The following is a 14,284-nucleotide window of genomic DNA, read 5'->3' on the forward strand; positions in this document are numbered from 1 at the left end:
CAGAAAAAGGGCACTCCTCAAGTATGTCCCATTTCCTAACACCATTCACCACCTGCCTTGGAAAGACAATTTTTTTTACACATTTTATCATGTCTTTTCATCTTACTTGGCCAAACACACTCTCCACTTCGCAGCATTTTCACGTGGGGCATCTTTGGTGATGTTGCTGCCTCACAGGGCCAGAAGCTTGATGGTGATCATGACCTCGGTTGCTATTTGTGTAGAGTTTGTATGCTCGCCCTGTTACTGCATGGGTTTCTTCTGGGAGCTCCAGTTTCCTCCCATATCCTAAGGCTGAGTTAACCAGCTACTATAAACTACCCTGAGTGTGCAGGAGGGTGGAAGAATTATGAGGGGAGGAGAAGTTAATGGGAATGTTGGGAGAATAGATCACAAGGAAAAATCAGGAGGAATGAGATTGCTCTGAGAAGAATCGTAGATTCATTGGGTTGAAACAGCTTCCTCTATTATATGGAAATATGAATCTCTAATCTCAGGCAGCACAGAATCAAGTTAGGGAAACTGACAGCTAGTTAAAATACAAATAAACAGCTGCAATTAAAATATCAAAATTCAGGGGTGGCCTTATAACTACACCAATCAACCAGTCAAATAGAGAGATGGCAGCCAACGTTCTCGAAAGTCGCTTTATTTTCGCCAGCCTTATCTGGCCTCGCTCGCAAAGCTCGATTGAAGGGCTGTCGACTCACAAGCCACCCAGATTTCGGGCAAGTTGCTGTTATTGCATCGAGCAATAGACCTGTTGATACAAAGAGTACGGTCTGTGGTCCTTTCGGAGCGGCAGTTGAAACAATAGGAATGTGGCCACAACTTGCACTTACGGCAATTTGCATACACTTTCAAATAACTATCGGCCGTTTTAATCAGTCCGCTAAATCGCTTGTAAACGCAAAAACAACATCGATTTTATGCGCTTTGCAGCTTGAGGATTAAGTGGTGAAGGCGCGAGGCAAGTGCAAAACTGGCTAACAATATACCCCGCAGTAAATTGAAGAGCTGAGAGTACGGTTGCAAGGGGTCACCGAGAGAGAACCGCATTCCACTACCGCAGTGCAGTTCCAGGCTGCCGCCACACCGTGGCTCTACTTCCTTTGCCTGGGCGCACCTGGGAGCCGAGCGCTGACACCGAGCGTCCGCCCAGCCCCTGCACCAACCCCGGTTCCCTCCCGCATCAGCGCAAACTGCAACCCGCCGCCCGTTCTTTGTGTGTGGAGCCACAGCCACCTCTACAATCACACCGTGGCAAACCGACGCGTTTTGATTTCCCAAAGAATGTCTAAACACGCAATCAGAACCAGCAGACAAATTAACACTGAACTGACCACTATCCACTCCGGAGACTGAAAAGAAAGTCTCTCAGGACACGTCTGAAAATCTCTGGCCTATCGCCCAGAAATTTGCCTTTAATGCCTTGTGATTGAATGTCCTGAGATGACTTTACACATTCCAGTGATTACTCCTGTTCAATAGAGTAGCCTGACCCGGCTACCGGAGCCACGGGTCACAGACTGGAGCAGACTGAATCAACTGTCAACTATCCGCAGCACCTCATTTCATTATTATCGATCCCTGTCGAAGTCATACAATTCACTATCAGTAACAACATACACCACGAATATGATTCAGATCTGTGACAACCAGCAAAGCAAACCGGAAGACATCTCGTATCAAAATATCCTTGATCAGCTGCAATTATTAACTAATAAGTCTAATTTCGCAAAAGAAAGCCTTAAATGCAACGGTGTAAAAGTTTAGCGAGTATCCGGTGTTCCCCGGTATGTTTACTCCGGGGTAGCTGGACACGGTAGCGGATAGAGAGGTGGGTGGGAGAGGGATGATTACCTGCAGGTCATCTCGGTTTTGCAGCCTTTCCTTGCCGCCCGCTATTGTGATTTGCACCCCCGGATTGTCAGTCGGCCCCGAGCTCTCGCTCGCCACGCTGGCCGTATCGCTGGAAGCCTCGGTGTCCCGGGACGGGCCGTGCTGACCGGAGCTCCGCGAGCTCCGAGAACTCCTGCGACCGACGCTGAGTGCATCGAAATCCAAAGTCTTGCTCTCGTACGCTCCTTCCACCGAGCAGAACATGCCCCCATACTTCTGTCTTGGTACCTGGGCAGTCGTGCCTGGTCTAGCCAGATACACCGGGAGATCGTCATCCTTATCCCGGTTTCTCCTATCCTCGGCCATTGATCTCGGTGAGCGACGCAAGAAAGGTGAGAGCACAAAACGGTATTGGGGAGTCAGAGGCGGTTGTAGCGAGCCGCTAGTGGCAGACTGCTGCTGAAATCCCTTGACACGGAAGTGATAACGCGTGTGCACCGCACACTGAACGCATTTTAAAGTATAGTTGCCCCCCTCCCCCGTTTGCCTGGGCTCTCGCAACGGACCGCCCGCAGATGAGCGACTGCAGCCGCAATCCCAGCAGACGGATTGCGGAGAGTCGCCGCCGAGGGACCGAGACTGATGGCACACGGGTAGGAGGGGGTTGGTGGTGGGGGAAGGAGAGAGGGAGGGTTATGAAAACAAAGTGACCCTCACCTTAAGCCACCCGGAATACCACCAACCCACCACAGGAGTGTTGTCCTCTTTAAAAGAAAACACATTCAGTGAATGACAAGAAAAAACGATCTTTCAAAAATAATGATTAAAACACTAACACAATACTGCTTCGAGAAGAAGGGAAAGGCGGGGTGGTGGTTGGTGGAGAGGAGGTTGAGACAATTTGGGGTTTCATACAGTCAAGACGGATGGTGATTTACTGCTTAATTTATTTACAAGTAAACAATGCATTCTTGCTGGAAATTTACAGAATAAAACACAGGTCCCACACTTTACAAAACTGTTCTGCATTTGTGGTTACAGTGATTGTGGATTCCTGAAAGATTCCAGTCCAGACTGGTCCGTTCACATCAGCTCCATCATTGAACTGTATCACTCAAAAACTAGGGTCTGTACAGATCTTTTGGAAAAGAGTGGGGTACAGATGTGGTGGGTGAGAAGTGGCGCACCATTAAAAAACTGGTAATATAAGACAACGTGCTGAACGATCTTTCTCAGCCGTATGTGACATGTTGAACAAACGTAAAGGTTAAAGTTGGACGAAGTTTATGAAGGGCATGGAATGTACGATTCAGCTCATGGACCTACCAACTGAAAAAATAAGCTTGCCCCAATTTGATCTTCGTCTATATTTTAACCGAAATCAAATTAGGGGCGTTCATTCATCATCGGTCTCCCACCCATCATCCTTTTCTACTGAGCTGTGTCATCTGTCTGCCACAAACAAGTCACCGCCTTTTAGATAACTAGTGGATTATCCCACCTATCCTCCCAAGGATAACAGCGACAACAACCTGCGCGCCCAGATCGCTGCCCTTATTCGGAGAGAAACGAGCGTCGACCCGGTCAGAAATGTGAAATTTGCGGTTATTCAGAAGGGCAATTACATTGAATTGTTTCAGGGCTGGTGTAGGATGTGACAGGTATCACTCAACCGGGTTTAGTTAATTCCAATGCTAAAATTAAGCTATTTACTATGATTTCGTGGCACAGAATTGTATATGCAAAAGTATTTTCAATCTCACTCAAAAGAGATTGTTAACCGTTGCATTATCTCCAAAACTAATGATATAAAGCTCCCTTTTGTTAAAAAACTTTGCTTTTAACCAATAAATGCAAACTCCCAATATTCGCAATTGTTTTCACCATCTGAAGTTATTTTGCTTGTTGTTCATCACCTGACACTAATATAATTGCTTTTAACAACAACCTCTTTCCAGACAGTCTACAGAACCACCACTTCCGTCCCAATGGATTCCTGTCCGTTTATTTCTCATTAGGTCTTCGTCGTTTCCTGGGAACTGTTTGCTGAGTGCTCGATCCTGCCATTTGCTCGGTAACTCTGCCTTCCTCCGGCATTCGCGTGTGAGGTGCGGCTTTCCCAGTGGGAACTGTCTTTTCAGCACCCTAATCGATCCGTCTGATTCGCCAAATTTGCCAACCAACTACCTCGATAGCATCTTCGGTGGTGTCAAGGATCCTGGATCAATGTAATGACAGCGAGGAAATCTACAGCTCTACAGTTCTAGCCTGCCGCTGGCTGCTTTCTTGCATCTTTTTTAGGGAGAAGATTAAGAGCGAGTCTCTAGTTTATGGAGTTGGACAAAGCAACTCCTCTTAAAAGCTTCACTGGGGTTGAACTTTTTACTTATTTTAGCACAAGAGGAGAATTAATAAACATTTATGTTGTATTAGCTAACATTTGGGACAGTGGCTATTTTAAATATACTCCTGAAAAGCTGTCCATTGGGCATTTATCAAGTGGGATATCTCCAAGTCTTTTGAAGATGACTTTCTTCAGTGGGAGATTTGTAATACAAAAACCTTGCTACAATAATATTCACACTCTCAAATTCGGTGCACGCGTTATCATCTGTAAACAATATATTATACCGGGTTCCAGCAGTTGTGTGTTACACAATCCTCCCCACTGCCCCAATTTAGAGATACTTTGAAAATTTTTCACAAGATTTACCCTAAATTATTGCATTTTTAAACCATATCTAGGGTTCAAATTGCTAATTTCAATCGTAATGAGCGCTTTTATTAATATTAAATATAGAAGATGGATTTACCTCAGTTGTTGATTCGGGTATGTCTGCTTATATTTACCCTTTAGTTGACAATTTGTTGTCATTTTCAAAGAAATATGTAATTAATTTATTTATTGAGATACAGTGTTGAATTGCCCTTTCTGGCCCTTCAAGCCGCACTACTCAGCAACTCCTGATTTAACCCTAGCCTAAACACGGGACAATTTACAATGGCCAATTAACCTAATAATAAAAACGTCTTTGGACTGTGAAAGGAAAGCGACGCACCTGGAGAAAGCACACACATTGCTCGGGGAGGACACACAAATTTCTTACAGATGATATCGGAATTGAACTCCAAACTCCGATAGTACCTCAAGCTGTAATAGCATCGAGGTAATCAAAACGTGACTGTGGCGTCCTGCAGTATAACGAACAGATTTCCTTGGTAATATCCCTGAAAAAGAATAATAATGGCATAGTCAGACCACACTAAAAGAGATCAATGAAATAATTGACGAGTGTCACCTCTTTGAAGAGCTATCACACTCTCTGCCCATTTACCATAATCTTACAAAGTCCTCCTTTCAAATATTTATCTAATTCACTTTTAAGCATATTTTTACTTGGCAACTTTTAAACAGACCCTTTCTCAGTCGTAATAGGTTCTCAATTGTCTTCATTTTTTTGTGTTATCTTAAATCCATATCCAGAGATCAGTTTCTCCCTCTGAAAATGGTAATAACCTTTAACAACTACATAAAATCTCCAATATGCCTTGTCCATCCCCATGAATAATACTGCTTGCATCTGTAATCTCTCTGTGCCATACTAATTCCCCTGAATTGTGAATCACAGTTCTTTGACTGCTCAGAATGGCCCTTGCCTTAATACACTATCAATTTGGTCTCCCGATGTGTCAGGCTAGAACAGATGGTTGTTAAACATGACCTCAATGTTACTGAAACAGTCAATCTCACATTTATCAAAAAAGCACCTTTCTATTAACAGCATGTTACTGCAGGGACTCTTCTTTAGTTGTGTCCTGTAATACAACATATTGCACACCAGAAGGACCTCCACCAAAATCATCTCTCCAACTAACTAACTAATTAACAAACTAAATAGGATATCTACACACAGACACACACATTTTCAGGGCATTGCTGCATATTAAAGCAGCAGTTTCAGAATGCATAGTATATACAATAGAGAAGCTGGCTATTCAGTCCATCTAATAGGTGCTAGCATACTGAAATCACCCCTCTTTCGCCAACCTTTTAGTTGATGTTTCATTATTCAGTTTTTCTTTCATACTGAGTTATTTTCCATTTGAAAGCATTATTGGCTCAACAAAATAGTATTTTCCATATTCTAATCACTTGCTGAATAAAAATGTTTCTTATCGTTTCTGAATAAATGGGACTGATGTAAATAGGATTCCATGAGGAAACAAATATATAGAGTTGTAGATTCAAAATAATTCTGAGTTGTTCATTGATAAAGAGACACACATTTCAAAAGATGAAGACATAGAAACATAGAAACATAGAAAATAGGTGCAGGAGTAGGCCATTCGGCCCTTCGAGCCTGCACCGCCATTTATTATGATCATGGCTGATCATCCAACTCAGAACCCCACCCCAGCCTTCCCTCCATACCCCCTGATCCCCGTAGCCACAAGGGCCATATCTAACTTCCTCTTAAATATAGCCAATGTACTGGCCTCAACTGCTTCCTGTGGCAGAGAATTCCACAGATTCACCACTCTCTGAGTGAAGAAGTTTTTCCTAATCTCGGTCCTAAAAGGCTTCCCCTTTATCCTCAAACTGTGACCCCTTGTTCTGGACTTCCCCAACATCGGGAACAATCTTCCTGCATCTAGCCTGTCCAATCCCTTTAGGATTTTATACGTTTCAATCAGATCCCCCCTCAATCTTCTAAATTCCAACGAGTACAAGCCCAGTTCATCCAGTCTTTCTTCATATGAAAGTCCTGCCATCCCAGGAATCAATCTGGTGAACCTTCTTTGTACTCCCTCTATGGCAAGGATGCCTTTCCTCAGATTAGGGGACCAAAACTGCACACAATACTCCAAGTGTGGTCTCACCAAGGCCTTGTGCAACTGCAGTAGTACCTCCCTGCTCCTGTACTCGAATCCTCTCGCTATAAATGCCAGCATACCATTCGCCTTTTTCACCGCCTGCTGTACCTGCATGCCCACTTTCAATGACTGGTGTATAATGACACCCAGGTCTCGTTGCACCTCCCCTTTTCCTAATCGGCCACCATTCAGATAATAATCTGTTTTCCTATTTCTGCTACCAAAGTGGATAACTTCACATTTATCCACATTAAATTGCATCTGCCATGAATTTGCCCACTCACCCAACCTATCCAAGTCACTCTGCATCCTCTTAGCATCCTCCTCACAGCTAAAACTGCCACCCAGCTTCGTGTCATCCGCAAACTTGGAGATGTTGCATTTAATTCCCTCATCCAAGTCATTAATATATATTGTAAACAACTGGGGTCCCAGCACTGAGCCTTGCGGTACCCCACTAGTCACCGCCTGCCATTCTGAAAAGGTCCCGTTTATTCCCACTCTTTGCTTCCTGTCTGCTAACCAATTCTCCATCCACATCAATACCTTACCCCCAAGTTTGCACACTAATCTCCTGTGTGGGACCTTGTCAAAAGCCTTCTGAAAATCCAAATATACCACATCCACTGGTTCTCCCCTATCCACTCTACTAGTTACATCCTCAAAAAATTCAATGAGATTCATCAGACATGATTTTCCCTTCACAAATCCATGCTGACTTTGTCCGATGATTTCACCGCTTTCCAAATGTGCTGTTATCACATCTTTGATAACTGACTCCAGCAGTTTCCCCAACACCGACGTTAGGCTAACCGGTCTATAATTCCCTGGTTTCTCTCTCTCTCCTTTTTTAAAAAGTGGGGTTACATTAGCCACCCTCCAATCCTCAGGAACTAGTCCAGAATCTAACGAGTTTTGAAAAATTATCACTAATGCATCCACTATTTCTTGGGCTACTTCCTTAAGCACTCTAGGATGCAGACCATCTGGCCCTGGGGATTTATCTGCCTTCAATCCCTTCAATTTACCTAACACCACTTCCCTACTAACAAGTATTTCGCTCAGTTCCTCCATCTCACTGGACCCTCTGTCCCCTACTATTTCTGGAAGATTATTTATGTCCTCCTTAGTGAAGACAGAACCAAAGTAATTATTCAATTGGTCTGTCAAGTCCTTGCTCCCCAAATCAATTCACCTGTTTCTGTCTGTAGGGGACCTACATTTGTCTTTACCAGTCTTTTCCTGTTTACATACCTATAAAAGCTTTTACAGTCAGTTTTTATGTTCCCTGCCAGTTTTCTCTCATAATCTTTTTTCCCCTTCCTAATTAAGCCCTTTGTCCTCCTCTGCTGAACTCTGAATTTCTCCCAGTCCTCAGGTGAGCCACTTTCTCTGGCTAATTTGTATGCTGCTTCTTTGGAATTGATACTATCCCTAATTTCTCTTGTCAGCCACGGGTGCACTACCTTCCTTGATTTATTCTTTTGCCAAACTGGGATGAACAATTGTTGTAGTTCATCCATGCAACCTTTAAATGCTTGCCATTGCATATCCACCGTCAATCCTTTAAGTGTCATTTGCCAGTCTATCTTAGCTAATTCACGTCTCATACCTTCAAAGTTACCCCTCTTTAAGTTCAGAACCTTTGTTTCTGAATTAACTATGTCACTCTCCATCTTAATGAAGAATTCCACCATATTATGGTCACTCTTACCCAAAGGGCCTCTCACGACAAGATTGCTAATTAACCCTTCCTCATTGCTCAAAACCCAGTCCAGAATAGCCTGCTCTCTAGTTGGTTCCTCGACATGTTGGTCCAAAAAACCATCCCGCATACATTCCAAGAAATCCTCTTCCTCAGCACCTTTACCAATTTGGTTCACCCAATCTACATGTAGATTGAAGTCACCCATTATAACTGCTGTCTAAGACAATGGTGTTGGCAGTACATTGTAGTGAAAATGTTGGTCTATACATGAAATGCCATGTTTAATAAATCAGTAGTTAATGTCTTTACTCAAAAGGAAAATAAAGGCATCACACAAGCATCATCTATGGAGTTTATTGATCATTGAAAAATAATCCTCAATACTGTTAACAATTTACAATAATGTTATAAAAAAAACAAAACTGTAGGTTTACAAAGAAATTATTAATTCTGCATATTACTGACATTTATATAATAACCATATATTTTAAATGTCTTCAAAGTGTCATCATTCTCTACATATTTCGCCGTTCACTGGACATACATTTCAAAGTAATTATTTAGTGACTAGAACAAGATGGGAAACTTTATTAAATCAATCTCTAGAGAAATGTTCTCTGGAAATCTAAAGTTTAGAAATTATATTATTATAACTATTACTTTCTGTGCAGTATATCTTTTAATTGCACAATTAACAATGGAATAGGTGATTTGCTAACCTTACATCTAAGATAATTGTTTCATTTCAATCAGAAAAGCAATTTATTTGATAATCACTTTCTTCCCAAAGACTAGTTGAGCTGCACAGAATTTATTTTAGAGGGTTATACAAGAGGAAAAAGAAACAGTATCCACCACAAACAATGATATAATCTTACATTAATGATAGCTCTGCGTATGTGTGGACTAACCACAACGTTGCAGTATGAAGGAAGAACCATTCAGATAATCATATTTCTACACTTTCTTAATAATTCATCTCACCTCAATCTACAGATTTAATTCTGGAGACAATATTCTCACCTGAGGCAACAGAGGCTCCAGGATTATCTCATCTCAGAAGATAGTTTGTGCATAAACACTAGGTTGATGCCTTAGATCAGAAGAGCAGCACTGTCAAAACTAACATCTTTCAGATGAAGTCTTAATTTGAGACGCTGATTATATTCTGTGGATTTAAATAATACCATGGCATTGTTAAATGGAAAAGAGGAGAATTTTTCTGATACCATGGCTGATATTTGTCCCTTGGCCAATATCTGAAACAAATACCTTTACTGCTGGCTTGTGGGGAATTGGTGTATTCAAAGTAGTTGCTTTGTTTCCAATATCACAGCTGCGACAATATTTCAGAGGTAAACACACAGGAACATACTCACATCATGTAAGATAGAATTGTTTCCATAGAGATATTTGTCAGCTGTCAAACTCTTACACATTCACTCAAAAGTTTTACTCTAGTTAAGCTGAGTAAAAGTTTCAGAATTGAATTGAATTGACTTTATTTCTTACCTACTTCACATACATGAGGAGTAAAAATCTTTGTTATGTCTCTGTCTGAATGTGCAATGTGCAAATTATAGTAATCTGTAATAAATAGTACACACAGTAAGATATACAACAGAACAGTCAATGTAACTTAGAAATACAGTTGTGTCAGCATGAATTAATCAGTCTGATGGCCTTGTGGAACAAGCTGTCCCGGAACCAGTTGGTCTTGGTTTTAATGCTGCAGTACCATTTCCTGGATGGTAGCAACCGGAACAGTTTGTGGTTGGGGTGACTCAGGTCCCGAATGATCCTTCAGGCCCTTTTTACGCACCTGTCACTATAAATATCCTGGATTGTGGGAAGTTCACAACCACAGATGTGCTGGGCTGCCACACCACTCTCTGCAGAGTCCTGCGATTGAGGGAAGTACAGTTTCCATTCCAAGCAGTGATACAGCTGGTCAGGATGCTCTCAATTATGCCCCTGTAGTCAGTCCTCAGGATTTGGGGACTAATGCTGAACTTCTCCAACTGTCCGAGGTGAAAGAGATGCTGTTGTGCTTTTTTCACCACACAGCGGTACGTACAGACCAAGTGAGGTCCTCGGTGATGTGTATACTGAGGAACTTAAAGCTGTTCACCCTCTCAACCCCAGATCTATTGATGCTAATACGGGTGAGCCTGTCTCCATTCCTCCTGTAATCCACAACCAGCTCCTTTGTTTTGTCGACATTGAGAGAGAAATTGTCTTCTTGACACCACTATGTCAAGATGATGAGTTCATCTCTGTAGGCTGCCTCATTATTATTTGAGATAAGGCCAATCAATGTAGTATTATCTGCAAATTTAATTAGCAGATTGGAGCTGTGGTTAGCTCCAATGATACCGAGGGTACAGAGAGTAAGGAGGGTGCTTAGGACACAGCCTTTTGGGGCTCCTGTGTTGAGGGTCCGAGGGGCAGAGGTGAGGGAACCCACTCTTACCGCCTTCCGGCAATCGGACAGGTAGTCCAGAATCCAGCTGCACAAGGCAGGGTGAAAACAGAGGTCTTTGAGCTTCTTGTTAAGCCCGGAGGGAATTATGGTGTTGAATGCTTAACTGTGGTCCAAGAAAAGCCTTCTCACATAAGCATCCCTCTTCTTTAGATGTGTAAGGATGGTGTGTAGAGCTGTGGTTATTAAGTTGTTTGTCGATCAATTGTGTCAGTAGGTGCATTGTAGGGGGTCCAGTGTGAGTGGTAACATGCTGCAGATGTAGTCCTTGACCAGCCTCTCAAAGCATTTGTTTGTTATTGAGGTGAGTGCAACAGGACACCAGTCATTCAGACACGTTTCCTTGGTCTTTTTAGGTACAGGGACAATGGTGGATGTTTTGAAGCAGGACGGCACTCTACACTGGGAGAGGAAGAGATTAAAAAGGTCTACAATTTACTCTAGTTACTTTATTGCACACTCACTTTAATTATCAGTTAAATCTGAGCATTGACACTATCTTTTACATTAAGGTTGCTTTTAAGTCTACTGCCTAATATTATATTTATCAGCCATCATTTTTTAACTCAAGATCATTAAGGAATGCCTTACACTTATAATCATGCATTCTGACAATGCCTCCCCATAAAATTATGAATACTTTCGTATCATTATTCAGTTTGATGCAGACTGCAAGATCATGGAGTGGATCTTTCAGAAGGTAATTGAGGTAGTGGTACTTGTAGTATAAAAATGGAGCAGAGCAGGCTTCATTTACATATTGAAGGGCTAAGATCTGAATGGCATTCATCAGAAATGTGATCATATTGTACCAAAAAGCTCAATTGTGGAATAAAGGACAGGATTTCAGTTACAATCTTTGTAATTGTGATGAAGGTTTTTGGCCTGAAACATTAACTCTGTTTCTTTTTCTTGCTTAAGGGTTGGCTTAATATTTCCAGCAATTATTACAAGACAAAGAATTTCAGGTTGTATACTGCATACATTCTCTGATATTAAATGATATCCATTGAACCACTGAATCCTTGGTGCAGTGCAATTCATACTTCAAACACTTTTACTTGTGGGATGAAATTGAATGAAGTCAACCCTTTATGCCTCAGTCAGTCAGGATAATCTGAGAGCTAAGTGATTGTGATATACTTTATCAATGTGAACAAATGTGTGTAAGAAGTGCAGTGACTACAGTACATTGGACAACTCTGAGATCTAGAAACCTTTCTAGACACATGAATTTTGACAGTTCATTACATTCATTACTGCTGTTTACCGAAATGAATTGTCATGCTTAGCAAAATCATCAGGCAAAATGCATTAAAGCCCACTAATAATTTAGAGTTGCAAGCTGACTGAATCCTTAACTCACTTTACAACATGAAACTGGCTGCTTCTACATACAGCCATTCAAATGTATCTATCAGAACACGTTTGGTAAGATATCCTGGATATCAGAATCAGGTTGAATAAGTAGTGAAAAAATAGAAATAAAAACTAGTTCATGGGTTGAATATCCATTCATAAAATGGATGGCAGAGATGAAGCAGCTGTTCCTGAATCATTGTGTGCCTTTAGGCTTCGATACGTTCTTATTGATGGTAGCAATGAGAACAAGGCAGGTCCTAGGTAATGGGGGGGGGGGGGGCGGGGGCCTAGTTGATGGTCCTCCATCATGACCTTCTTATATCAGGTATGAGGCTCTCACCTTCCAGGGTGAATATGTGGGACTGTTGAGTGCTCTTGCTCTCCAAGGAACTATTGCACAAAGTTACACATATGCAGATACAAGCACCTGAAGATCTGGAGCAAAGCACAAAAAGCTGCAGGCAGCATCTATGGAGGCTATGTTTTGGATTATGACCCTTCATCTGGACTGGGCAGAAACAAAGATCTACTAGAAAAGGGTTATTTGTGAATCCTGGATAAGAGTAAGAAAATGCTGGGAATAGGGTTAAAATCAAGCTGGAGGTCATGGAGGGAAATTCCAGAAATGCTGTAAATGATGATAGAGGAGACAATAGCCTGATGATCATCAGTGGAGTTTTGGTTCAGGGGTAAATCAGCAGGATGCTGTCCGGCCTCTGTAAGATAGAAGCCAGTCAGCCAGACCACAATGACAGCATCCTTGTCTGCAGGTTTTATGATAAGGTTGGGATTGGTACAAAGAGTGTTCAGAGGAGATGAGATTGGAGACAGTGAGGGGAGTGGTGAACTCGAGTCCGTTAATGTCCTGTCAACAGTTAGAAATGAGAAGGTCCAGAATGGGCAAACGTCCAGGAGGGTGTGTACAAGAGGAGAACTTGAGGGTGAAGAAGGTGTCACAAGGTGGGGAGCAAGGGTGGACCCAAATGCAAGACACAAACACATCTTGTGAGGTTAACTAAATTGAGTTTATTGCTCGTTACAAGGAGAGCAAAGCAGAAGTGGGAATAGCGTAATGGATGAGGACTCAGGCCCTGAGCTAGGTTGGGACTAAGGGTCTGGGCTAGGACACGGAACACAGACCCCCGAAGCCAGAGCCTCGTGATACCTGAGACTGCCGGAGCTAGAGACTCTTCTTATTCACGGGGCAGCCTCAGACACAGGACATAAAACATTGAGCCGGGAATCCTGCATAGACACAGGACGGAGTCGGGACTCTTCTTGACACAGGGTCAGGACCCTTCCAGGGTACAGGGCCGGGACCCCTTTTAGATGCAGGACATGGATACGGAGACCACACAACAATGGACAGTACTATAACCAGGCACAAGTACGCTCCAAGCAGCGAGCACTTGGCTCACACCGGCAGGTTAACTTTGACTGACCTGCTCTGGCAAGGGAAGGCGGCTTGCTGGCACTTGCTTCAGGAGGCAACTAGGCTTGCTCCAGCAAGAAACTTAGTTGGCTCCAGCCAGATGACATTGGCTCGCAGTACCTTCAATGAGTTCGTTAACACTCTCGCACTGAACAGCTGAAAGCCGGAGACTTATAAACTGCTGGTTCAGCCGAGAGTAAATTGCCTCTATGTCACAATGGGGGTGCTGGGAACAGACCCGAATGAAAGACACAGACACTGAAGTACAAGGAACAGGACTTGACTAGAGTAGGGACATGACAGGATTCAGACCAGGAGCAGGGACAAGAATGCAGACTTGGGCTAAGGAAAGCAGGACCAGGACTAGGAACCATGGACTAGGAGACAAGGCTTGGACTCCGAGCCCGAGATTGGACAAGGACCCAGAACCTGGGTCTTGCCTCGGGCTCGGACCCCAGAACCAGGCAAGGACATGACATGGCATGAGGCTTGGGTCCTTGGAGCTTGGCTGCAGGATCGTCGAGGCTTGGGTCCTTGGAGCTTGGCGCTTGGCTGAGGGATCGTCAAGGCTTGGGTCCTTGGA

General features: G+C 43.0%; 1 protein-coding gene and 1 long non-coding RNA gene across 3 annotated transcripts in view; one reads left to right on the top strand and one right to left on the bottom strand.

Moving 5' to 3' along the window:
* LOC140200358 (dihydropyrimidinase-related protein 3-like) overlaps nt 1-2,399 on the bottom strand; it is a 225,229-nt gene extending 222,830 nt beyond the window's left edge. The window contains exon 1 of one of the 2 annotated variants that reach the window (XM_072263576.1): nt 1,864-2,399. In XM_072263576.1, the coding sequence (XP_072119677.1) occupies nt 1,864-2,208 (345 nt within the window). In that variant the 5' untranslated portion in view covers nt 2,209-2,399. The remainder of the gene's footprint in view (nt 1-1,863) is intronic. The other variant, XM_072263577.1, reaches the window with a different exon arrangement.
* LOC140200359 (uncharacterized) overlaps nt 1-11,332 on the top strand; it is a 44,493-nt gene extending 33,161 nt beyond the window's left edge. Inside the window, exon 4 of the long non-coding RNA XR_011886607.1 lies at nt 11,264-11,332. This is a non-coding gene — a long non-coding RNA (uncharacterized lncRNA). The remainder of the gene's footprint in view (nt 1-11,263) is intronic.
* Nucleotides 11,333-14,284: the final 2,952 nt, after the last annotated feature.

Source organism: Mobula birostris, chromosome 7 (assembly GCF_030028105.1).
Source record: "Mobula birostris isolate sMobBir1 chromosome 7, sMobBir1.hap1, whole genome shotgun sequence".
In the NCBI taxonomy this organism is placed as follows: Eukaryota; Metazoa; Chordata; class Chondrichthyes; order Myliobatiformes; family Myliobatidae; genus Mobula; species Mobula birostris.